Source organism: Polyodon spathula, chromosome 25, assembly GCF_017654505.1.
Source record: "Polyodon spathula isolate WHYD16114869_AA chromosome 25, ASM1765450v1, whole genome shotgun sequence".
Classification (NCBI taxonomy): Eukaryota; Metazoa; Chordata; class Actinopteri; order Acipenseriformes; family Polyodontidae; genus Polyodon; species Polyodon spathula.
Window position 1 is genome coordinate 10059028 of NC_054558.1, and position 25800 is coordinate 10084827.

A 25800-nucleotide genomic window follows, 5' to 3' on the forward strand; every position below is an offset into this window, starting at 1 on the left:
TGATTGTTATTTTTAATATATATATATATAAAACATGTCTTTATTTAAATAGACTAATGTCATGGTTTTAATGGAATCAAAATGGAGAGAAGACCTTGTTGACTGTAGAACTTCAGGATGCCTATTACCTGCATGCTAACGTCAGACAAAGATTGACTGTAATAAGCTCACAGACTAATTTACATTCGCTTGACAAATTGATTTGAATCTCTTGACAGGTTAATGTGCCTGTTGGGAAACTTCTCTTCAAAATGATCCTTTTCTTGTCCGCTCTCCCTCTCACACTTTTAGCACTTCTCTGTGTCACTCATCTCAGGTAATTGCAATGCATTACTTTCAACTTTAAATGACTCCCTTTCTGCACATGTTTTTATCATAATGACTTTCCTGTTGACATTATTAGCAAGCTGAACAGGTTTAAATGGGTTATTTTTAGGCTGGACTTTGTTGGAACAGCTGCACACTTACTGGTCGGTGCCATTGCTGCTCATACAAAATGCTTTTGAAAACATACGCACCTCATTCTATTACTGTCATCAGACTCAGAATAACATTTCCGTCAAGTGCATTTTACTGGAATAATTGGACAACAAATTCTAATAGGATTTTGTACTGCATTTTTACAGCACATAACAGTATTGAGTGTATATAATTAGAGATGTTGTGAGACTGATAACACTTTAAATTGCAGATCCAGTATAAATAATTGTTAACAGATATTTAAAGGTGATGCTAGAACAATGAGAAATGACAAGCGATAGCAATGTGGTGTTTATAACTAAGGCAAACAAAAACCTTGCAATTCATAACAAGACAAGAAACATTCTACAAGTAGTGTGTCACTAAAATGACAGTGGAACAGACTGTTGTTATACAGTATATGTCATCACTTCTAATGACAACCTCATAGATAGTTACTGACGGAGTATTAACTAAAGTGCAGGATTCTTGCAATGTTGTCTTTTTTGTTTGTTTGCTTTTTAACGCCAATTGAAATTTTTTTTTGAAAATTTCACAACAGCTCTGTGTACCACAGACCAGCATTGAATCTGTGGAGTGAAAGCTGTGTGTACCACAGACCAGCATTGAATCTGTGGAGTGAAAGCTGTGTGTACCACAGACCAGCATTGAATCTGTGGAGTGAAAGCTGTGTGTACCACAGACCAGCATTGAATCTGTGAAGTGAAAGCTGTGTGTACCACAGACCAGCATTGCATCTGTGGAGTGAAAGCTGTGACACTCCAATGCCACAACAATGGTTATAATAATCACTATGGTACCTCTGTCTCATCGGTTATAAAGTAAATATCAATTAAAACATCCTTTCATTTCTGTCGTGTACGGTCTAGCTGTGATGTGCAAATGAACTGATGTGCTCCAGCTTGTTAATGTGCAATGACAGTTGTTGGTTCCCTGAACATACACAATTTCACTGCACCCTTGTAATCATCTGGAAACCAGAGATATTTTGTAATAAAAACTGCCAGTGTTTTTTTCTTCTTTCTTTTCTTTCTTCTTTCCAGAAGAAAACCACAGACTTAAAAGCCCCCCGAACAAAAAATCTTAAGCAGTGCACCTGAGCTCAATACTGTGCACTAGCTTAAAATAAAACCACGACACCTCAGTGCAACACAGAGGCCAAATAAGACCCAAGTTATACACTGAAACTGACTTTGCTGTCCCATTAACTAGTATTTGTAGGGGTCTTGCAGAGTCTTTGTCCTTTATGGATGTTGTCTCGTTGCAATCCATCACGGAAACTTCTGACAACTGTACGAAACGTGACGACCGTCTCTTAAACAGGGGGTTTAGATGAGTCTTCATTACAAGGTGTCTGTAAACAACTGTAATATCTGCCGGGAACCCTCCTCCCATCCCAGCAGTGCAGCAGGTCTCAAACGGGAAAGTTTATTTGCATTTATTTATTCATTTGAGTTTTTCTGACTGTCTTTTTTTTTTTAACCCCTGCCCAAGTTTTACGGATTATCCTATCACCTACGATAGTACTGACATCATGAAACTAGTGTGTACGTGCACATGTCTGTCTTGAATACCCTGATGATATAATGTGTGTGTGTGTGTGTGGGGGGGGGGGTATTGTAAATGAACACAGCAAGGGTAAAGGGCCTCCAGGCCTCCATGCCTGTATGGAGCAGTTTTGTTATAATTGTTCTCTGTTCCTCTGCGGTTCAATTCTTCAGGGTAATTAAAGCTGTTCTAATTCCCAGCATCTGTGTTCCCATATTGCAAGGAATATTAACTGAGCCAGTCTGCGGTGCTTATATCCCTGTGCTGTTAATATCACATATATTCAATTAGAAATATGACAAGCTTACTAAAGGATGCCACTCTTCTAAATGGCAGTTTTTTCACTTTGGTCGTGTGTCATTATTTTGAAATAAAACTGTGAATATATGTTTGTAGCTATAATTTCTTTTTGAAACACAAAACTTAAAAAAGTGTATAAAGCACATCCTCTGAATCTGACACAGATGCTTGCCTCAAAGCCCTGATGTAAATCAAGTCTTTCCAATCCGGGTTATTTTAGTTTTTTTTTTTCCCTGTGTAAAGTCTGCAGCCAAAAACAAAAAAAAAAGAAGCCGTGGCCAATATCGTTGGGAGTCTGCTGGCAGTTGAGGCTTTGGGAAGTGTTTGCCTAGGAATTATAGTCTAAATGCCGCAGCAGAAACGGCTTTAGCTCGATGTGACATGAGTGTAACCAAGTGACAGTCAACAGATGGTGCTCTCCACAGTAGTGGATTGGAATTGAGGTACTGAAGACGAGATGTTGCCTGGCAATGATGGCTTCTTTTCTATGGCTGTCAGGAAACCTGTGAACACAGGAGAGAAGAGCATGCACATTAGCAGGGTTCCTTACACCCTCCAACCCCTTGACAACAGAGAATCAAATTAGCAGGGTTCTTTACACCCTCCACCCCCACTGAGAACAGAGAATCAAATTGGCAGGGTTCCTTACACCCTCCACCCCCACTGACAACAGAGAATCAAATTAGCAGGGTTCCTTACACCCCCCACCCCCCACTGACAATACAGAATCACATTTGAAGGGTTCCTTACACCCTCCACCCCCACTGACAATATAGAATCAAATTAGAAGGGTTCTTTACACCCTCCACCCCCACTGAGAACAGAGAATCAAATTAGCAGGGTTCTTTACACCCTCCACCCCCACTGAGAACAGAGAATCAAATTGGTAGGGTTCCTTACACCCTCCACCCCCACTGACAATAGAGAATCAAATTAACAGGGTTCCTTACACCCCCCACCCCCCACTGACAACAAGAAGCAAAGGTGCTTATTGAAGCCATCGCAGTTATGCAGTGCCTAAATGGATTTTTAAGTGACTACCTGAGAAAGCCTGAAAACAAATGCAAGTAATGTAAAGTTAACTACATTAAAGTCACAATCATCAGCGTTGGTAAAATAAATATTGTTCAACTGAGCTGAATGGACTGTCAAGAGTGGGAGGAATGTGCAATAATATTGCAAGCAAAAGACAGCCAAATAGTTCATGCCACTGGTTTTTATATTTCCTTCCACCCAATACCTCACAACACTATTGCATATTCTCTGTATTCCACAGTTTATAGAGATTTCATTAATTTATTTTGTCTTGACTGTGCTTTGGTTTGATATAAAAGCATAATGTGCTGGAGTGAACTGTACAGTGGTGACTCAATGAAAACAATTCAGAACCAATTAGTGCTTTCCTCCAGGTGAATATTTGAATTAGTTACGATACCTTAAAAAAATATAATGTAGCCACTCAGTCCAGTAGACACACGTCAATTTTTCACGTGTTTGTATTAATGTTAAAGAGAATATAATGAACTGAATGTAAACACTTAAATACTTATTGTGTGTGTTGCATTGTCAGGACTGTTTTTAATGAAAAGGGGAATTCTTTAGTGCGATTCACAGTACTAGCCCTTGTGACAGAAATACAATGATTCTTGGTTGTAAATCTCCCTCCCTACCTGTGAGAGCGCTAAGCAGTGAGAACAGAGTTCCCTGGATGGGCTGGCCTGACAGTTCTTTCCCAGGGTTTAAGGGAAGTCAGCCAGCTAGAAAGGGGACGGGACTCCATTGCAATAACGCATTGACCCAGAAGGGAAACGACGTGGCAGCTGCAGATTGGAGAGGCGGTTGCACTTGTTTACCAAAGGGTCATGTGTGACAGCATAAAAGGGGACGGAGAATCGCAATCTGTTCCTTCGCTTTGGTTATGAGAAATAACCCAAAAGGACCCACACAGTATTGTGATAACGTATTGTGAGTGTTTGTTTTGTCTTGTATATAATTGTTGCTTGTTGTATTAGAAGATGGCTAACACGTTCCGGAGCTGTCGCCAAGGGCCAGCACAAAACCCTGAACAGCAGGGATACATGTGTTTATTATTTGGGACTGCAAACCTGTTATTATTTACCCTGTGCAATACACATTACTGTGCATTGCTGGGGATCCTTATTTGTTTACCAGACCTGGATTGTATTAATAAAAGCACTTTTCTAACTGCTCTGTTCATTGTGCACTGCATCACTCCTGCACCTGAACACAATCAATCAACCACTCTGCCACAGTCCTTTAATACAGGGGTTCCCAAACTGGGGTAGATTAATCTGTGCACATTTTAATAAAGGTTATCAATCTTATAGTGGCTTTCCTGCATAGTAATACTAAAAAAAATTCAACATAGTCTAAAAATAAATAAATAATAAGCCCAATGGGAATTTTTTTTTATTTTAGTAAATGTAACACATTTTCAGAGAACACCCATACTTTTGGGGACACTGTGAGTCGCATAACTGACAACACAACACAGAGGAGCTGCATTTCCATTGTCTTAATCCACCATTACAGCTATGTACTTGGCTTCCAGTGCTTCTGCTTTTATCCATTCTGAATCTTGTTAGTGGTACCCGAGAATACTGTGGCTATTGACAAGTGATTCCTTAAAATGCTGTCGTAGTCAAAAATCAGAGAAAGTAATTCCACATAATTACCTCTATTTGAGGAATTATTGTCTTCATTGTACCCTCTGAATGCCAGTTATTGCTTGCCAAAGTAAAGAACAGAATCAATCAAGCGTTTAAGAACCTCAAGATTTTCTCTTACTTGCTTATTGTGATGTATTGTATCCCTACACTTCTGCTCATCCAGTTGAACATCTATCCAGATTTGTCCAGTTGTTTTGAGTGTTACAGTGGCTTGCAAGTGACTTTGGGAATGCTTGTATTTTTGTACTGACTTCAATACACATCTGTGACCAGGCTGGCTGGTGATGATGTCAGACCAGGAAGAGAATGGACACAGAATGTGAAGTGAATTGCGCGGTTGCGCCATTTTATTATAAATGGACAAAATAAAAGGTTTAAACACAAAATACTTGAACACAAAACAAAACGGCACGCTGGCCAAACGAACAGATAAACAAACTGTAGAAGAAACAGACAAATAAGTATCGTTCTGGTCTGCCAGCAAGCGTAGAAATTGTTATTATTGCTTTTACTCCTAACTCTCTCCCGTTCTCCACTCATCGAACACCCAACCCCGAGTTTGAGTGAAGCACTGCTTCTTTTATGCAGCTGTACCGAGACTTGATTGCTAATCAAGCATTCAATTGGAATCACAGTACATCTCTAAGTGAACTAATTGTGCTCCCCGTATGTGTACTGTAGTCATAATGGGTCAATTGCAATGTATTGAATTTAATATGGAGCTGGGGACTCAACAGAATTCTAGCTGATACGGTACTATCTAAAGATCATCTCCACGTATCTGTTTTAATGCCAATTGCGATGTAAAAGTGCACACTGCTGACTTAGGGATCAATTGATCCTGAACTTTAGCACAAACCTTGGGTTAAACTCATCATTCCCTTCCTGTTTGGGAGTGTCAGTGTGTGGAGGAGGGGGTGGATTGAATCATTCTGTATTTCTTCTATATTCCCTCCTACTTGTAAAGAAGAACTTTTATCAGTGTTTTCCTCACAATATTTATTGTATTTTAATAAACCTCAGTAAATTATAGCCAGTACTATTGTCAAAATACATTCATTCTAAAACTAAACTTCAAATAAATTGTGTAGACAATACCTGTTGTAATTAATACATTTCATTCATACTAATAATTTGTTTAGGAATATTCAAAGTAAATAATTTCAAAGTGTATAAATGTCCCACGCCGATGGAATATATTATTTCAGGAGTGGCCACACATGTTTTATGAGTAACTACTAGAATGAAGTAACAAGTTAAATAGAATCAAATCCGTTCATGTGGATATATCAGTAGAGGTTTTAGCGATTGTGAACAGGAGAGAATGAATCTGAACTGAATCTAAATCTACCTCCCGACCTGGAAGGCTGCTAAGTAAGGTTGGTGGTACACCTTCACTAGGATGGGCTGACTCGATGCTAGGACAGAACAGGAAGTCGGACAACTTGGTAAAAGAGCATAACTGTAAGATTGCTGAACAGCTCTATTGTGATCAGCTGTAGGACGCACAGTGAATGGATAGAGCGTGGCGCCGTACTGATCACAGAGAGGAGCATAGCAATACAAAGGGGACGCAGCTACATAGAGTGCAACCCCTTACATTGATACATTAGCAGAGCGGAGCGCTGCTGTGTTTGTTTTTGTTTTGTGTAAGCAGACGGAAACCGATTCACGAGCTGAAGCCACAGAGCCACCATCACGTTGAAGAGTATCTGCACTGCCACATCACTTCCACCTGTTACAGCACCGCAGAGCACGGGCACTTCCACCTGTTACAGCACCGCAGAGCACGGGCACTTCCACCTGTTACAGCACCGCAGAGCACGGGCACTTCCACCTGTTACAGCACCGCAGAGCACGGGCACTTCCACCTGTTACAGCACCGCAGAGCACGGGCACTTCCACCTGTTACAGCACCGCAGAGCACGGGCACTTCCACCTGTTACAGCACCGCAGAGCACGGGCACTTCCACCTGTTACAGCACCGCAGAGCACGGGCACTTCCACCTGTTACAGCACCGCAGAGCACGGGCACTTCCACCTGTTACAGCACCGCAGAGCACGGGCACTTCCACCTGTTACAGCACCGCAGAGCACGGGCACTTCCACCTGTTACAGCACCGCAGAGCACGGGCACTTCCACCTGTTACAGCACCGCAGAGCACGGGCACTTCCACCTGTTACAGCACCGCAGAGCACGGGCACTTCCACCTGTTACAGCACCGCAGAGCACGGGCACTTCCACCTGTTACAGCACCGCAGAGCACGGGCACTTCCACCTGTTACAGCACCACAGAGCACGGGCACTTCCACCTGTTACAGCACAGAAGAGCATGGGCACTTCCACCTGTTACAGCACCGCAGAGCACGGGCACTTCCACCTGTTACAGCACCGCAGAGCACGGGCACTTCCACCTGTTACAGCACCACAGAGCACGGGCACTTCCACCTGTTACAGCACAGAAGAGCATGGGCACTTCCACCTGTTACAGCACCGCAGAGCACGGGCACTTCCACCTGTTACAGCACCGCAGAGCACGGGCACTTCCACCTGTTACAGCACCACAGAGCACGGGCACTTCCACCTGTTACAGCACCACAGAGCACGGGCACTTCCACCTGTTACAGCACAGCAAAGCATGGGCACTTCCACCTGTTACAGCATCGCAGAGCACGGGCACTTCCACCTGTTACAGCGCAGCAAAGCATGGGCACTTCCACCTGTTACAGCACAGAAGAGCATGGGCACTTCCACCTGTTACAGCCCCGCAGAGCACGGGCACCGCAGAGCAGGGGCACTTGCATCTTGGAACAGCATTTACTGTTTATTGTTTTTGGGTCCTCAAGCCCACTGTTTAAATACCCGACACCATGGCTAGTAGAGGGGGTCTTGCATATACACCCTCTGTATTGGGCATTGTACCCTTACCACACCACTCACATCCTGACAGCGATATATTTACAAATGTCTTCATTTAATTTTTAAGACACAAATACAAAATAAGTGACATTTTATAGCCAGTTATATTCATTTAATTGAATTACTGGTAGTTGGGGAATACATTTAGCGGTGCTGCTCATACGACTTAGTACTGAAGTTAGTCTAAAGAATTGCTGGACTAACTTTGTACCTGCTTTACACACATCTAGGGGGCAGATGGCTGTTACATTGTGGTCATTGTAATGGAGATCATCTTTAACAGAGGCTATCAGGAGAGGTTTAGTTCATTGCAATCACACTATTGCAAGCCCTGTCCTCCGTACTAACTCTGAGATGATCTCCAGTTAGTTTGTAACAGCGAGTACATTGCAATCACTACAAAATGTCTACACATTTAATCAGAAGAATACTAAATAAATAAATAAACCAGGAGAGTAGCTGTGTTTGGCAAAATGACCAGCGTCTGCTCTTGATGTTGTTAACAGCAGCCAGGAGCTGTGCTTAGTTGAGCGCTCGTCGGTTTGTAAGTGTGGGGTTCATGATGTTGAGGCTGTAGTTTGGGAGGCTCCTTTGATATGTGTAGTGAGAGCGACAGGCCATGAAGATATTCAAGTGTCTTTAGATTGCATCAACTGTGCGTACACTGGACTGCAGAATAACTGCCAGGATCTGATGGCTCTGTTATTAAACGTTTCACAATCATTGATGGCAACAGACCTTTTTCAAGGGCTGTGCCTTGACAGAGCTCATCAATCAGGATACAGATACAATTGAATGATCTGAGGTGTGCTCCATGCCGTGTTTGTGTTCTTATGAATTTGTGTCTGAATGAGATATGATGTCCATTACGGGAACACATTCATTTTCAATCATCCTATTATCGCAGCTGTAATCGGGATGTCAAGCCTTTTTGGGAAGAACATGCTTGATACAAAAGGTCATATTCTCGAGGGTATGCGCGGTGAACTAACCCAGGATGCAAACTAACAGAAATGGTGAGTTGGAAAATGGAATGAGCTCTGCACATCTTGTGATCGCTTGTTTAAGGTGTTTAATGCAAGTAAACATTAACTCACCTCTTCAAATAGAACCTTCACCATACACTGATTCATTATGAAAGACACTTTTACAGTGCTGGCATTGTGTCCTTTATTAAAATGCAGTTTGTCAGTCCTCATTAGTGTAAGAGCCAGCGTGGATCAGCTGAGTTCATCAAAGATGAGGTGATGGATACAACTGAATGAAGTGCATAATGCGAACAGCAAACAGTGTGCTGACAGTGGATTCTGACAAGCTACATATCAAATCTGCATTTAAAATTTGTGATAGATCTGAAGCCTAGACAGCTGGGGACTCCTCTGCTATTCACCTTCACTCTGAGGCTGTTTACAACAGGGAAAAATCTACAGAATGGCACTAATTTAACTCTACAGCCTGCACACTGGCTACAAGCAGCCCCTGTTTACAACATGGAAAACACTACAGCACTTTGCAGTGCTACAGGACAGCAGTAATGCAACTCTACAGCTTGTTCTCTGTGCTCACTGAACCTAACTGAACTTATGAATTAATGTAGCAAAGTAATTAAAATAATGAAACTAAATTAGAAGGTAGAAGCACTACAGCAAAGTGTCAGTTTTTGTGATTGAACGTTTCAGGTTATAAGTGCTGTGCAGAGCTGTGCAGAGCAGGGGAGGGCAGTCATTCCAAAGACAACAAGACCTGCTTCCAGGATGTATAACCTACATTCCCTAACACCACTCCTTCAAAACACTCAAAATGTAAGATTCAAGTTAGAATACAAGCAGACAAGTGTTTCATCTACTGCCTTCACCAGAGTGGAGACCACACTGAAATGCTAGACTTACTTTCTTACAAGGGGAAAGGATACCATAGTGAAGGGAAGGTAGAAAAAAGAATCAATGGAATTAATTTTATTTTTTTTGCCAGACAGGTTTTCACAGTAATATTGTGGACCAACCCCAGCTTGATTATTAAAGTGGTCTATTTAGAATAAGAATTATGCAATATTAACACCCTGAAATTTTCATGAAACCATCGTCGGCTGTCAGAAGCAGACTGCATGTGGTATATTGAGATCACTATAATAAGCTGACCAATAGTTTAATGGAAAGAACAGCTGGTATACCACCCCCCCCCCCCCCCACACACACACACACACACACAGATCAGCAGCAAATGTACTGCAGAGATATTGACATGATCAAGGAAAAGGTACAAAAAAAAAATTAAAAGGCTAATTTATTTTGCAGGTCTCCTGAGCATGATTTATTTTCAAAATCATTGAAGGAATGAATCATTTCCCATTTGCGTGCAGCCCCAGAGCGAATCTCAGCCTATGTCCCCGAGAACAGTCGCCCATGGTGGCTGTCTGTTTGACCGCCCGCTTGATTACTGCACAATGTGCGGGAGTCACGGCTCATTAACCCGTGTGTGGCTAATAACAGTGTGCTGCTGATTTACTGTTGCTTTTAAAAACCATGTTTAAGATAACACTGGGCCAATCACTTTGGAAGAAGAATCGACCACCCTAATAAAAAACAGAGCTCTATACAGTTTTAAAAATCATGTTTGTAATTATTTGAGAAGCTTAGTACTTTATTAGGTCTGTTCTGAAAACATCAACTATTAATACAATCAGTGCTCCTGATAAGCTGCGTAAAAAAATGACTTACGCATGATGTTTTAATTTAATGCGAAACGAACACTTCTTGCAATTTTGCTGCACAGTTGAACTTGAAGTTTCTTGTTCCTGGCGTCTCAATGGTCAGTTGTGAATATAACTGCATGCGGTAGCTATGAGAATGGATCATAGGAATGCTGGGACAGCTAATCGTCGCCATCCTGGGATTTGCCAGAAACACGTGACCAATAAAGTTTGTTTTTTCATAAAAAAAAAAAAAAAAGTACAGTTGAATTCACTCACTTGCAATGCGTATTTGGGACTGGTGAATAAGAGACTGGATTCTTGACTTTGGATTTTAGATTTCTCTGCATATACATATATATGTGTGTGTATGTGTGTGTGTGTGTGTGTGTGTGTTTATTTGCCTCAGCCATATTGTTTGCGGTCAATAAAGCAAATGAGAACTGCAGTTGTTTTTATTTGTATTGTAAGTCCAAGTTTTTGTACAGTAGTTCAAAGTAACATTACAGTTCAAATGTAAAGCTGTAGTTAATGCATACCTGTGACAAAGAGCTCGCCCCTGTGCATATTATCTGTTATATGTTGCACGTGGTGTGTTTAAATGTTGGTGTATAGACATTGGTACACGGGACATAAACAGGTCTGTGTAACACGAGTGTTTAAAATGTATACGTGTATTTAGGCACGAGGATTGCACAGCACTTCACATGCAAGTAAAATGTAATAATATGTGAGCACGGGGAATTGCACTTTATTAATTCACGTGCAGTTGTACCGAGACTCCAATTGAATGATTGATTACCAGTCGAGTCTTGGTACAGCTGCATAAAAACAGCACGTTTTCACATATGAGGGGTTGTGTGTTCGGGAGTGGAGAACAGGGGGGGGGAGGTAAATATAAATCTCAATTGTTTTGTGTAGCGTTCGTCCACTCTGTGTTTTGTCAGTGTCTATTCATTTTGTTTGTCTATTTATTTTGGCCTCATGTGCTGTTTTTTGTTACAAACCTTTTATTTTCTGTCTGTTTCACTATTAAACTGCGCATCAGCGCCTTCACCATTTCAAAGCCTGTGTTCAGAGTCAGTTCCTGTTTCTGGTCTGTCGTCACCCACTGCGGCCGTCTTTGTGACAATACCCCACAACAGCAATAAGGTAGGTACATTATTTATTGAAATTACTCATGACTTCAAGGTAATGTTGCATTTTACTCACACAAAATATGATTTTACTTGAATGGTGTCTATATTGGAGAGTAAATTACTCAATGACCCAAAACCTCATCTGGAGTGGTGATTATATTAGTATCATTATTACAATCATATAAACAGCAAACTATTATTTGACTGTACTATTTAAGCACTGGTTTCAGATTCCATAACTACACCCTACCAGAGGAGCCAGCTCAAGGGCACAAAGCAAAATGCAGCCTGCACAATGTGGTAAGAACTTTCCCCCAAATCTATGTACAGTTCTAAAGTGTGACATCGTACAGCACACTGCCACCTCCACGCAGGCAATACGATTCTCATCTGGGACAATAAGACCATCTTCAGTACTGTTAATGAATCGGGATTGCAGAGGTTTAAATTAAGGGTTTAAACATAATGTAGATGCAAAAACTGTTACAGATCAACTCTGAAATGTATGTATATTTAATAAAGCCAGAGCCATAGTCTGATCAGCGAATACAGTATCTTTAATTTATTAATGCTTAACAGATGAAAAAGTGTACACCACGTTGTTACACAATTTTATAGAGATTCGTTTGGGCTCTAGAAAATATTTAGGCACGTCATGATAAAACTAAAGAATATTTATGTTTCAGATTTATGAATTTGGCAGAAATATGTGTCTTCCCTATTTTTACATAAATGATTCATGCCTCAGATTTGTAAATTTGACATTCTAAATTGTTCATATGAATCTTTAATAGACTTAAATATGATTTTGCAAAGCAGAACAGAATTTCATAAATTTGAAGCTGTGCAAATAAATATTTATGAGGTCCTTTTCCCTGGCCTTATCTGTTCAGAGTAATTGTAGGTGATTGATGCCATTTTCACTCTGTATCTGGGTAAAATCAATCTTCGGTTTTGTGTAGCACTATGTCCAAATTACAGAAGAAAGCTGTGTTCTTCAGAAAGCACAAAAACTGACAAAAATAGCATCAATCACAAAATAATTCAGTATATTCCTGAAGTACTTTGTATTATTCTTATTGCTGTAACACTTTACACTGTGTCTCCTAATTATACTGATGAAAATGTGCACCGTAATTTAGCAGGTTTCCCATGGTCATACTGTGCATTGATCATATTTTTTAATATGCTTTGCCATAGCTCTTTGGCCTGATACGATGCTTACCTTTGCTTTACAAGGCTGGTTTTAACATTCATGTTGACATTGAGTCTGATTCTAACTCCTTGGAATTTTTGAGGCTACTGGATTCCTTAGATTATATTGTGCATGTCAAAGGTCCTATGCATAATCGTGGCCATACTTCTGTTATCTGGTAATTTCTTGTGATGTAGCTGTTAAAAACGTCATAACCCTAGATCTTACTATTTCTGATCATCTTGCCGTTCTTTTTGAGGTGAATCTGTCAATATCACAAAGACTGTGGACCGTACATTTAAATCCTGGGTAATTAATTCTTCAACTGCTGTTAAGCTTTCTGATGTCTTGAGTTCATCACCACTCTTTGAGTCCTCATCAGTAGATGAGCTGGTTAATACCTACAACACCACCTTGACTTATCTTAGATACTGTAGCGCCAATCAAAACTCCGAATGTGTCTTTTAAAAAAGCTCACCGTGGTTTAATGATACAACTCTTAAGATGAAATATGAGGGTCGTAAACTAGAACGGAGATGGCGGGAATCTAAACTAGACGTTCATTACATCACATAAGGGCCACCTGGTTAAATATAGGAAGGCTCTGGCATTGGCTAGATCATCAGATTATTCTAATTTAATTGAAACAAACAGAAATAATCCTAGATTTTTTTTTGTTACCCTAGATAAATTCATTTATTAATCTTTCTTCTAAAAGTCCTATCCTTGACATTGGCTCCTCACAGCTGCAATGACTTCTTTTTGACAAAGTCCCGCACAAAAGATTAATTCTCAAACTGAACGCAGTTGGGATTCAAGGAAACACATGTACATGGATTAGGGAGTGGTTAACATGTAGAAAACAGAAAGTACTGATTAGAGGAAAAACCTCAGAATGGAGTGTGGTAACCAGCGGTGTACCACAGGGATCAGTATTAGGTCCTCTGCTATTCCTAATCTACATTAATGATTTAGATTCTGGTATAGTAAGCAAACTTGTTAAATTTGCAGACGACACAAAAGTAGGAGGAGTGGCAAACACTGTTGCAGCAGCAAAGGTCATTCAAAATGATCTAGACAAGATTCAGAACTGGGCAGACACATGGCAAATGACATTTAATAGAGAAAAGTGTAAGGTACTGCACGCAGGAAATAAAAATGTACATTATAAATATCATATGGGAGATATTGAAATTGGAGAAGGAATCTATGAAAAAGACCTAGGAGTTTTTGTTGACTCAGAAATGTCTTCATCTAGACAGTGTGGGGAAGCTTTAAAAAAGGCTAACAAGATGCTCGGATACATTGTGAAAAGTGTTGAATTTAAATCAAGGGAAGTAATGTTAAAACTGTACAATGCACTAGTAAGACCTCATCTTGAATATTGTGTTCAGTTCTGGTCACCTCGCTATAAAAAAGATATTGCTGCTCTAGAAAGAGTGCAAAGAAGAGCGACCAGAATTATTCCGGGCTTAAAAGGCACGTCATATGCAGACAGGCTAAAAGAATTGAATCTGTTCAGTCTTGAACAAAGAAGACTACGTGGCGACCTAATTCAAGCATTCAAAATTCTAAAAGGTATTGACAGTGTCGACCCAAGGGACTTTTTCAGCCTGAAAAAAGAAACAAGGACCAGGGGTCACAAATGGAGTTTAGAAAAAGGGGCATTCAGAACAGAAAATAGGAGACACTTTTTTACACAGAGAATTGTGAGGGTCTGGAATCAACTCCCCAGTAATATTGTTGAAGCTGACACCCTGGGATCCTTCAAGAAGCTGCTTGATGAGATTTTGGGATCAATAAGCTACTAACAACCAAACAAGCAAGATGGGCCGAATGGCCTCCTCTCGTTTGTAAACTTTCTTATGTTCTTATGTTCTTATGTTCTTACATTTCTTCAAAAATAAAATACTAGACATTAGAAATGAGATTCCAGAGACACCTTCTATTAAGGAGGACTCCAGCACAATTTTACCTACACCTATTAAAGCTACTATAGGGGCTTTTTCTTTGGTTACCTTACAGGAACTGACAGTGCTAGTTCAACCATTGGGTGACATTATCCGCAGACACAGATTGAACGTCCATTGCTATGCTGATGATACCCAGCTATATTTGTCCCTAAAGCCTGGAATTTCTTGTGCCTAGGTGCTATTAGCTACTTGCCTTACAGGCATCAAGCATTGGATGTCACAGAATTGTGTAATGTTGAAGTCAGATAAAACCAAGGTTATGCTAGTGGGCTCACAGACCCAACTAAAAGGAAACGTGGGATTACATGAGCTCGATCCTTGCAGTCTCTCAGCAAAACTTAAACAAAAAATTAAGAGTTTGGGGGTCTTTGATCCTGATCTATCATTTGAGACTCACATGGAAGTTACTAAAGTTTTTTACACTGGCTCCATGTGCTGTATAGAATTGATTTTAAGATTTTGCTGTTAACGTACATGACCCTGAATGGATTAGCATCTAGTTATTTGCAGGAATTACTGTCCAAACCACACTCTGAGATCACAGGATGTGGAGTTGCTGGTTATTACTAGGGTCAACAAAAGTAACACAGGAGCTATGGCTTTTTCTTGTAGAGCTCTGCAATTTTGGGATGCTCTGCCTTGTCAGGGAAGCTGGGACCGTTACAGTTTTCAAGTCAAGACTAAAAATGCACTATTATAAAATGGCGTTCTTATCTTAGTGGCTTTTAATGTAACTTTAAAATTGCTGCTTTTTTATTATTTTATGCTGTTATTTAAATGGTCTGACTGAAGCAGTTGTACGTGTGACATGCTATACAAATGCACTGTGGTTTGTTCTTTTTTTCAGCTATGTTCTGCACAATACTTTTGTATAAAAAGTGCTATATAGTGCAATAAATAATTAAATAAATGAACATTAGCACTTGAGCAGTCTTAGCAATCAGAAGGTCCAGCAAACGGAAAAGCAAAGGCATTAAAATGACACATTGTTGCCAGACTGTGCTTGAGATGCACAGGCAGAGAGACGAGTTTCAGCTCAGACCCTGCAGTGCATGGAATCAGAACGCACTGCCAGTTACCTGGGGCTGTACAAGTGGAACTGACAAAGGGACATTCAACAGCCACATGAATGAGGGTGTGCATCTTGATAGCTGGTCCTTTTTGTTGTTGCCATGCAAACGTATTACTCTTGTTTGGTTGCTATGTGCGTGTTCTTACAATATAATGTTTTATATACGCATTTCTATTACCAGTTCTGATGTGACCTGTAAGCCTCTCTATACCAACAAAAAAATATATTACACCAAGCAACTTTACGATAGATCGCTATAAGATGACATGTTATAATTGCTATATAGGCATATAATGCTGTTACACTATACCTGTCTCTGACTGACTTGTTTGGAGGCTGTGTGTGGCAATGTGGCTGCACTTTCTGATCATGAGACACTGTGAACTCCTGCAACTCATCCAGCTCCCTCAGCTTCTGTACAATACCACAGACCTGCATACTGAATAATAATAATAATAATAATAATAATAATAATAATAATAATAATAATAATAATACAGAAAACCAAAAAGACGCTCACCTCCCCTTGGCACATTTGAGAGCACTTTAAGATGGTTCCTTGGGTAATGGCTATGGGCGAAACAAAAAAAGTTAGAAGCAAATCTACAAGGTGTTTAAAAACAAAAATCAAGGTAGCAAAAGCTGCACAAGTGGTAAAGCACAGATGTGCATGTTCAAGTGACAGCATGTCTATTTGGGGTCAGCATCACAGTGTAGGGACTTGGATCTGGAGCCAGGCTCCGGCCACTGCACACACTCTATTGTTTTATCATTTTAGCACTGGGGAAATTTATTGGGTTTATTTGAGTCTCTGATGGTGGATTTTTACCAATATGATAATTAGTTTTTATTTTCTTTTTAATTAGTCCATTTTGATATACGGTATGTTTTTATTTAAATTAATATGTAACACACACACACACATATATATAGTAAACAGTAATTCATATTCAACATTCATATTCTGCCATAACATATCAGATTACAATTATAACATTATTATGAGAATTGAAATTTACAATTAAACATTATTATGAAATAATACTTTATTAAGATTAGATAACTATATATATATATAGATATATATATATATATATATATATATATATATATATATATATATTATTGGTGTAGCAGGGGGAGATCTGTGCTGACTCTGCTGGCGTGTTCACAGGGCTGCAGGAAGAGGGCGGCAGTCATCCAACAACCACCTGCGAGTCATGGCAGCGACACGGGGAGGTGGGAAAGTAGGTGTGTGGACTTTCCCCCTCTCTGAATGGCTGAGAGGCGAATCTTGGGAGATTGTTGGCCCTATAAAATAATGCTCTGCTGTTTCTTCAGGTCTGCCTTTTAAACACGCCGAGAGTGCAGAAGCGCTGGTCGAGGACCGAGAACCAGTTGGGAGAAACCGACACCGAAACTGAGTGTGTCAGAGCGAGACGGTGAGAGCGGGGAACCCTTGGGCAGACCCTGGACTACTGTAACGGAGCAGGCTAGTTAGTCGGCAGTGTAGGACGGTGATCCGGGTCGCACGGGTAGCGGCGACTGGGATATAGCTGTCAAGTGCAGCATCTTTGTAGTTTTGTTACTGTTTTATTTTCCCTATTTCTTTGTGCCCTCTGTTTTGAATTATTGTTTTGAAGCACCTGCAAGGGCGCCGGTATTGTGTACCATCGCTTGGTATGCCCGTGGTTCTGTTTACCATCGTTGGTAAATCAGACCACGGATCCACAGCGCCATCTGCGGGATAAAAAGAAAAATAGCACCCTGAAATAAAACTGGGCACCTGTGCGGTGTTGCCAAATTCACCTGTCTGTCTCCTGTGTCAGTGAATTACCCACCACCCTTCCACAGGTGGTGTCAGAGTTGCATTCACTGGCACTGCCCCAAGCAGTGCATCTACAGAAGGAGCAGACTGGCAATGGATGCTACCCAGTTTGCCGCGATGATAGACCTCCTGCGACAGACGCTCACTGCGGCAGTGCAGGGGGCGGCTAGACCCGCAGCTCCAGACCACTCCCTACAGAGACCCACCAAAATGACGCCTACTTGGAGGTGTTCGAGGCCATGGTGATCTCGGCTGGGTGGCCCCAAGCCCAGTGGGCTAGCTGTTTGTTGCCCCAACTCACCGGGGAGGCTCAAGCAGCTGCGAGGACGCTGTCCCCGGAGAACATGCTGGATTACCCCCCCTGCTGAAGGCAGCCATCCTGAATCACGTGTGAGCCACCCCGGAGGGCTACCAGAAGAAATTCCGGGAGGAGCAGTTTGCAGCGGGGGAGCACCCATGAGCTATTGCCCACCGGCTAAAAGATTATGCCATGGGCTGGCTGAACCGGGACACGGTCACCAAAGCCAGGTTGGTGGAGCTGATCGTGGTGGAGTGGTTTCTGGAGTTCTGGCCCCGGGACCTCGGCTATGGGTCCAGCGACAGGCACCAGATACTCTGGATCGGGCGGTCAAACTGGCGGAACAGTACCAGGCGGCGGAGCCAACGCCAGCGAGATTGTCTGGGAGGTGAGCGGCTACCGGATCGACCCCTTAACTGGCCCCGGAGAGGGCGAAGGGACTGGGGGGAAGGGGTAGTCCAGGATTTGGTCGGGGGGTGTCCGTGGGAGCTCCTGGCCTGGGAACTGGGGAAGGGTGGGGATACCTACGGGCTGCTGCAGTGTCGGACCGAAGTCTCGCGTGGATGCCTTATCGGCGAGCCCCTTTTATGGCTCCAGTGTTTCCCCCTTTTGCCAAAACTTCGGGGAGAGAAACCAGCCCATTGAAGTGTTGGACATGCAGGGAGGTGGGCCACCTCGCCCGGGACTGCCCCGTGATGGAGTGTGACCTCAGCCGACCAGGTAGGCGCGTTCAATTACCTCAGTCACTTCAGCACACGGGTTTTGTTATTCCTGTGACAGTGGATGGTACAAAAACCTGGGCTCTCCTGGATTCAGGGTGTGGTCAGTCTCTAGTACAGGAGAGCCTAATCTCACCGGGGCATAAACTTATATTGGGACAGGTGCATATTAAATGTATTCATGGGGATGTCCGCTCCTATCCCAAGATCAATGTGTGTATGACTATTGGCCAGCAGGTGACGCAGGTGCAGGTAGGATTATGTCTTCGATTGCCGGTACCAGTAGTTCTGGAACAGGACTGTGAGCAGTTTAAAGATTGGTTGACTGCCCTGACAGCTCTGTCCTCTTTATTGGCGGGAAGTAATTGGAGAGATTTTTCCCTTTCGCGATCCAGAATGGTTTTGCCATAAATGTAAACCCCGTAAAACTAAACGGGAGCGTCGGATCGCTAAGAATGAGGGCTGGCAATGGAGAGAGTCAGAGAAGTTTCAGGTGGGGGCGGTTGGTGAAGAGTCCGGGGGGGAGGTCGCGGAGCCAGCGCAGGGGTCTAGCTCGGCTGCCTCTGCTCGGGATCGACCTGACCCTGAGTTGGAAGCCATGGGAGCTGATTTTTTAGCTCGCTCCCGTGACTTCCGACTCGAGCAAGGGCGTGACGACATGCTGGGCAGGCTCTTTGACCAAACAACGGTGGTTAATCGTCGGGTGGTCGAGCCCAGACGCGCCGCCATGTACCCCCCCACTTTGAAATTGATCAAGACCTGCTGTACCGTGTTAATAAATTACCTCAGACCGGTGAAGTGCTTCATCAGTTGTTCATTTCTCAGCCGTTTAAGGAGGATTTGTTGCAGCTGGCTCATGCTATTCCCCTGTCTGGTCTTTTGGGAAGGGATAAAACTAAAGCAAGGCTTGTGTAACGGTTCTTCTGGCTGGGGCTGGATGGTTTTGTGAGCGGTGTGGGGAATGTCAAAAGGCCAGCCCTAGAGCCGTTCCACGAGCCCCACTGGTGCCTTTGCCCCTAGTGGAAGCTCCGTTTGAGCGTACTGGGATGGACATAGTTGGGCCACTAGAGAGGAGCACGGCAGGATATACCCACCTACTTGTCATTCTGGATTACGCTACGCGTTATCCAGAGGCTATTCCCCTCCGATCTATGTGCGCTAAGTCTGTTGCCAACAAGCTTGTAAAGGTTTTTTCGTGGGTGGGGATTCCCAAGGAGATACTAACTGATCAAGGCACCAATTTTATGTCCAGGCTAATCCGCAGGACACGTAAGCTTTTGGGAATTAAGACCATTAGGACCTCTGTGTTTCATCCTCCAGACCGACGGTCTGGTGGAATGCTTTAATAAGACCCTTAAGAGCATGTTGCGCAGATTTATTCGTAGTGATGTGCATTACTGGGACCAGCTGATTCCTCCCCTTCTCTTTGTGATCAGAAAGGTTCCCCAGGCTTCCACAGGGTTTTCACCATTTGAGCTGCTGTATGGGCGGGGACCCCAGGGCGTGCTAGATCTGGTCAGAGAGATGTGGGAGGAGCAGCAGGACAATTCGACCAATACTGTCCAGTATGTGTTGGACCTGCGCAAGCATCTTAAGTCGGTTGGGAAATGGGCGCATGACAATTTTCAGCAGGTACAGCACAGACAGGAGAGACAATATAACCGAGGAGCCCGGTTGCGCACTTTTCAGCCGGGGGATAAGGTACTTCTCTTATTACCCAGTTCTGAGTCGAAACTCTTGGCTAAGTGGCAAGGACCTTTTGAGGTTACACGCCAGGTTGGGAAGGTGGACTATGAGATCTGCCAGCTGGAGCGACGGAGAGAGAAATGCATTTATCATATAAACCTCTTGAAGCCTTGGTTGCAATCAGAGGCATTGTTAATGGCGCATGCAGATGACGTCACGGACCTGGGACCTGATCTTTCTGTGTTGGCAAGAAAAGGATCGGTACAGATTGCTGAGAATCTGACACCAACGCAGAAATGTCAGGCTCACGGTCTGGTGGCGGAGTTTCCTGACGTGTTCTCTTCCGTCCAGGGACAGACTCGATTAGCCCATCATCACACTGATATTGAGCCGGGGGCGTTAGTTCTCCAAAGGCCGTACCGTATACCTGAGTGTAAAAGACAGGTAATAAAAGTGGAAATTGACGAAATGCTGAGACTGGGGGTAATAGAAGAGTCCCAAAGTGACTGGAACAGTCCAATCGTTTTAGTCGATAAGCCAGATGGGTCAGTTCGATTTTGCATTGATTTTAGACGAATCAATGAGAACTTGAAATTTAACGCTTATCCGATGCCCCGGGTAGATGAGTTGCTGGAGCGTCTAGGCACAGCTCATTTTATGATGACACTGGATTTAACGAAGGGGTACTGGCAGATACCCCTGACTCCAGAATCTAGAGAGAGGACGGCATTTTCGACTCCCTTTGGGTTGTACCAATTTAGGACCATGCCCTTTGGGTTGCACGGAGCACCCGCCACTTTCCAGCGGATGATGGATCGCATCTTGCGGCCCCATCAGCAGTACGCCGCTGCTTACATAGATGACGTGGTTATCCACAGTGAGGACTGGCCAAGTCATCTGTGTAAGGTAGCGGCGGTGCTGCAATCCTTGCGGGAGGCGGGGCTCACTGCTAACCCAAAGAAGTGTGCCATTGGGAAGAGTGAGTCGGAGTATTTGGGGTATCGAGTAGGGGGCGGCCAGATCAGACCGCTGATTGCTAAGCTGAAAGCCTTGGCTGACTGGCTGGTTCCTACAACCAAAACCCAGGTGCGCTCTTTCTTGGGACTAGCGGGTTATTATAGAAAGTTCATCCCGAGCTTTGCTACGCTCGCTGCTCCTTTGACAAACCTCACCTGGAAGGCTGCCCCAAATTCACTGACACAGGAGACAGACAGGTGAATTTGGCAACACCGCACAAGTGACTAGTTTTATTTCAGGGTGCTATTTTTCTTTTTATCCTGCAGATGGCGCTGTGGGTCCGTGGTCTGATTTACCAACAATGGTTCACGGGTTCAGTGGACGGAGTCGTGCCAGAGTGCCTTTCTCGCCTTGAAGCGGAAGCTGTGTAGTAAGCCAGTGCTATGCAGCCCAGATTTTGGTAAGAGGTTCACCCTGCAGACGGATGCGTCAGAGACGGGTTTCGGGGCAGTGTTGTCTCGGGAGGTTCGGGGAAGTGAGCACCCAGTCCTGTACATCAGCAGGAAGCTCCTTCTCCGCGATAAAAATTATAGCACCATCGAGAAGGAGTGTCTCGCCGTAAAATGGGCAGTCGAGTCACTCCGGTACTACCTCCTGGGGCGACACTTCACCCTGGTTATAGGTCATGCCCCCTTAGCATGGCTTCACCGGATGAAAGATAGCAACACCAGAATCACACGGTGGTACTTGGCCTTGCAGCCCTATGCCTTCAGGGTAGTCCACCGAGCAGGAAAGCTGCATCAAAACGCAAACTTTTTCTCTCAGGAAGGCATGGGGGTGTAGGATTTTCGAATGAACCAGTGGTGTCATTCTGAAGGGAAGGATATGTAGCAGGGGGAGATCTGTGCTGACTCTGCTGGCATGTTCACAGGGCTGCAGGAAGAGGGCGGCAGTCATCCAACAACCACCTGCGAGTCATGGCAGCGACACGGGGAGGTGGGAAAGTAGGTGTGTGGACTTTCCCCCTCTCTGAATGGCTGAGAGGCGAGTCTTGGGAGATTGTTAGCCCTATAAAATAATGCTCCGCTGTTTCCTCAGGTCTGCCCTTTAAACGCGCCGAGAGTGCGGAAGTGCTGGTCGAGGACCGAGAACCAGTCGGGAGAAACCGACACCGAAACTGAGTGTGTCAGAGCGAGACGGTAAGAGCGGGGAACCCTTGGGCAGACCCCGGAGTACTAGTTAGCCGGCAGTGTAGGACGGTGATCCGGGTCGCATGGGTAGCGACGACTGGGATATAGCTGTCAAGTGCAGCACCTTTTCTTTGTAGTTTTATTACTGTTTTATTTTCCCTGTTTCTTTGTGCCTTCTGTTTTGAATTACTGTTTTGAAGCACCTGCAAGGGCGCCGGTATTGTGTACCATCGCTTGGTATGCCCGTGGTTCTGTTTACCATCGTTGGTTAATCAGACCACGGATCCACAGCGCCATCTGCGGGATAAAAAGAAAAATAGCACCCTGAAATAAAACTGGGCACCTGTGCGGTGTTGCCAAATTCACCTGTCTGTCTCCTGTGTCAGTGAATTACCCACCACCCTTCCACAATCAGTATGCCAAAAACCATCAGTGCAAGGCTCATTTTTTTACCAACAATTTATGTCAATTTTATCATTGCAGGACCAACAAAATGGTGACAATGTATAAACATATTCCTTTCTGAGTTGAGAGCCTGACACAGTGACAATGTAAAAACATATTCCTTTCTGAGTTGAGAGCCTAACACAGAATGAAAGTAGTATTTCCAGGCTGGGACAAAGTCACTCTGCCCAATTAGAATGATGCTATCAGGAAATGCTCTCAAATAATCTTCAATTTGATCTCCTATAGGCTCTGCTTCGGGTGTCATTTCTGTCTCCCATTCCTGATTCTTTCCACAGCCTTTTGCCCTGTATGATCACGTGAGTCACACATACCTGCTTCCCCTTCACCCCAATGTAAATACATTCCTTCAGCACACAGAAGCACACCCTAACTAGTACACAAATTAAATGTGTTTTCAAACTCAACTGCACACCTTATACAGCCTTATTCCAATACAAATACACATACAGATTATTATTAAAATATAGAAAAAGAAGCCCATTCCAGCGCTGTCACTCCCATGCCTTGCTTGAACACTTAGTCAGGTAGCACATGGCTTTATTACTGTTTATCACAGCACAGGAAAGCCTCCAACTTCCAATGTGGCTTTCAAATGATTTTACTGCTTTTACTTAAATGAATAAAGCTGCTGGAAATAATTCCCTGTGCTGTATTCAATAGATCCTTGTGACAAAGTGCCCTCCCCTGTGTATATTATCTGTTATATGTTGCATGTGGTGTGTTAAATGTTGGTGTATAGTCATTGGTACACGGGATATAAACAGGTCTGTGTAACACGAGTGTTTAAAATGTATATTTGTATTTAGGCACGAGGATTGCACATCACTTCACGTGCAAGTAAAAAGTAATAATATGTGAGCACGGGAAACTGCACTTTATTAATTCACAGGTAGTTGTACCGAGACTCCAACTGAATGATTAGCAATCGAGTCTTGGTACAGCTGTATAAAAACAACATGTTTTCACCCACTCGGGGTTGGGTGTTCGGTGAGTGGAGAATGGGATAGGAGACGGAGGTAAAGAGAATAATAAGAGTAATAAGAATCATCGTAAAATATCTGCTCACCGTGTTTTGTTTAGTCCGTTTTGTTTGTCTGTTTATTTTGACGATTGTGCCGTGTTTGTTTGTACAACCTTTTTATTTTCTGTTCTGTTTATTAAATGCTGAGCGAAAACATTCGCTCAGCTCCACCAAACCACACCTCTCTGTTGCTTATTTCCTAGCTCTGGTCTGACTCCACCCACTCCGACCGTCTTTGTGACACGTGGTGTCAGAACCTGGACAACAGTGTCTCCAAGCGTCAGACCAGAGCAGGAACTGCAATTTATTGTTTAAAAAAAAAAAAAAAAAAAAAAAAAAAAAACAAAAACAAAAACAACAAAAAAATAAAATAAAATAAAGAAATGGGGAGAAGCAGGAGATGAAAGCGGCAGCAACTCCTGCAGGAGGAGGAGGAACTAGAGCCAAGGAGGGTGGAAACGCAGCCTTTCCCGTCATCTGAGGAGATGCTGGACTGGGTGTCGGACCCGGAGTGGAGCGGGGAGGACCTCCCACTGGTTGTTGACCTGCTGTGGGCCAGAGATGGGGGACGTTGGGAACGCTGGGAACAACACTTCTACCCAGTGCCCTTCGTGAACCTGGAAGTCGTGGTGATTAACTACTTGGCTGCCGATATGGGACTGCCCCAGCAGGTTGCATTCCAAGTGGGAGGATCCACGCCTACCTGCATCCTCAATGGGCTGAAGGAAGACGACATGCATCTCCCATCTCCACCAGCAGAGGAAGAATGCCTGCTGGTTTCGCATCCAGAGCCAAAGGGAGAGGAGCCGTCTCCAGCGCCAGAGGGAGAGGAGCCGTTGCTGCAGTCTCCAGCGCAGGACCCACTGCTGTCTCCAAAGCAGGAAGTTGAGCTGCACCAATCCCCTGCAAGTGAGGGAGAGCCGCACCAGTCCCCTGCAAGTGAGAGAGAGCTGCACCAGTCCCCTGCAAGTGAGGGAGAGCCGCACCAGTCCCCTGTAACAAGGATAGACTACAAGACACTCCCACCTCCACCACCAGGAGACTGCAGGCCGCTCCCACCTTCGTCGCCAGGAGACTACACGTCTCCGCCACCTCCACCGGCAGGAGCAGAGCAGCAGGAGCTGCCTCTGCCTCCGCCACCTCCACCGGCAGGTGCAGAGCAGCAAGAGCTGCCTCTCCCTTCGCCACCTCCACCGCCAGGAGCAGAGCAGCAGGAGCTGCCTCTGCTTCCTCCACCAGCAGAGGGTGAATGCCTGCTGGGTCCCTGTCCACCAGCAGAGGGTGAATGCCTGCTGGGTCCCTGTCCATCAGCAGAGGATGAATGCCTGCTAGTATCACTTCCCCCACCAGCAGAGGATGAATGCCTGCTGGTATCACTTCCCCCACCATCACAAGGAGAGGAGCTGGAGCTGTCTCTGCCTCCATCATCATCATCAGGGGGAGAGGAGCAGGAGCTGCCTCTCCCTTCATCAGAAGGACCAGGACTGGATGCTGGCGGTCCTCAGCAGCCCTTGCATAGGCTACTGAGGGAAGCACGGGGAAGAACCGCCCGGCCGCAGTGGCCGAAAAGAGGGCCAACACCCGCATCCCAGCTTGTCCTGATTCCCTGCCTCGCTTCGCCCAAGGA

At 44.0% G+C, this 25800-nt stretch overlaps 1 protein-coding gene across 1 annotated transcript in view; it reads right to left on the reverse strand.

The window, feature by feature from the left end:
• Positions 1-2434: 2434 nt before the first annotated feature.
• LOC121299565 (chemokine-like protein TAFA-5) overlaps positions 2435-25800 on the reverse strand; it is a 111167-nt gene continuing 87801 nt past the window's right edge. The window contains exon 5 of the mRNA XM_041227353.1: positions 2435-2831. Coding sequence (XP_041083287.1) covers positions 2823-2831 — 9 coding nt within the window. The 3' untranslated portion in view covers positions 2435-2822. The remainder of the gene's footprint in view (positions 2832-25800) is intronic.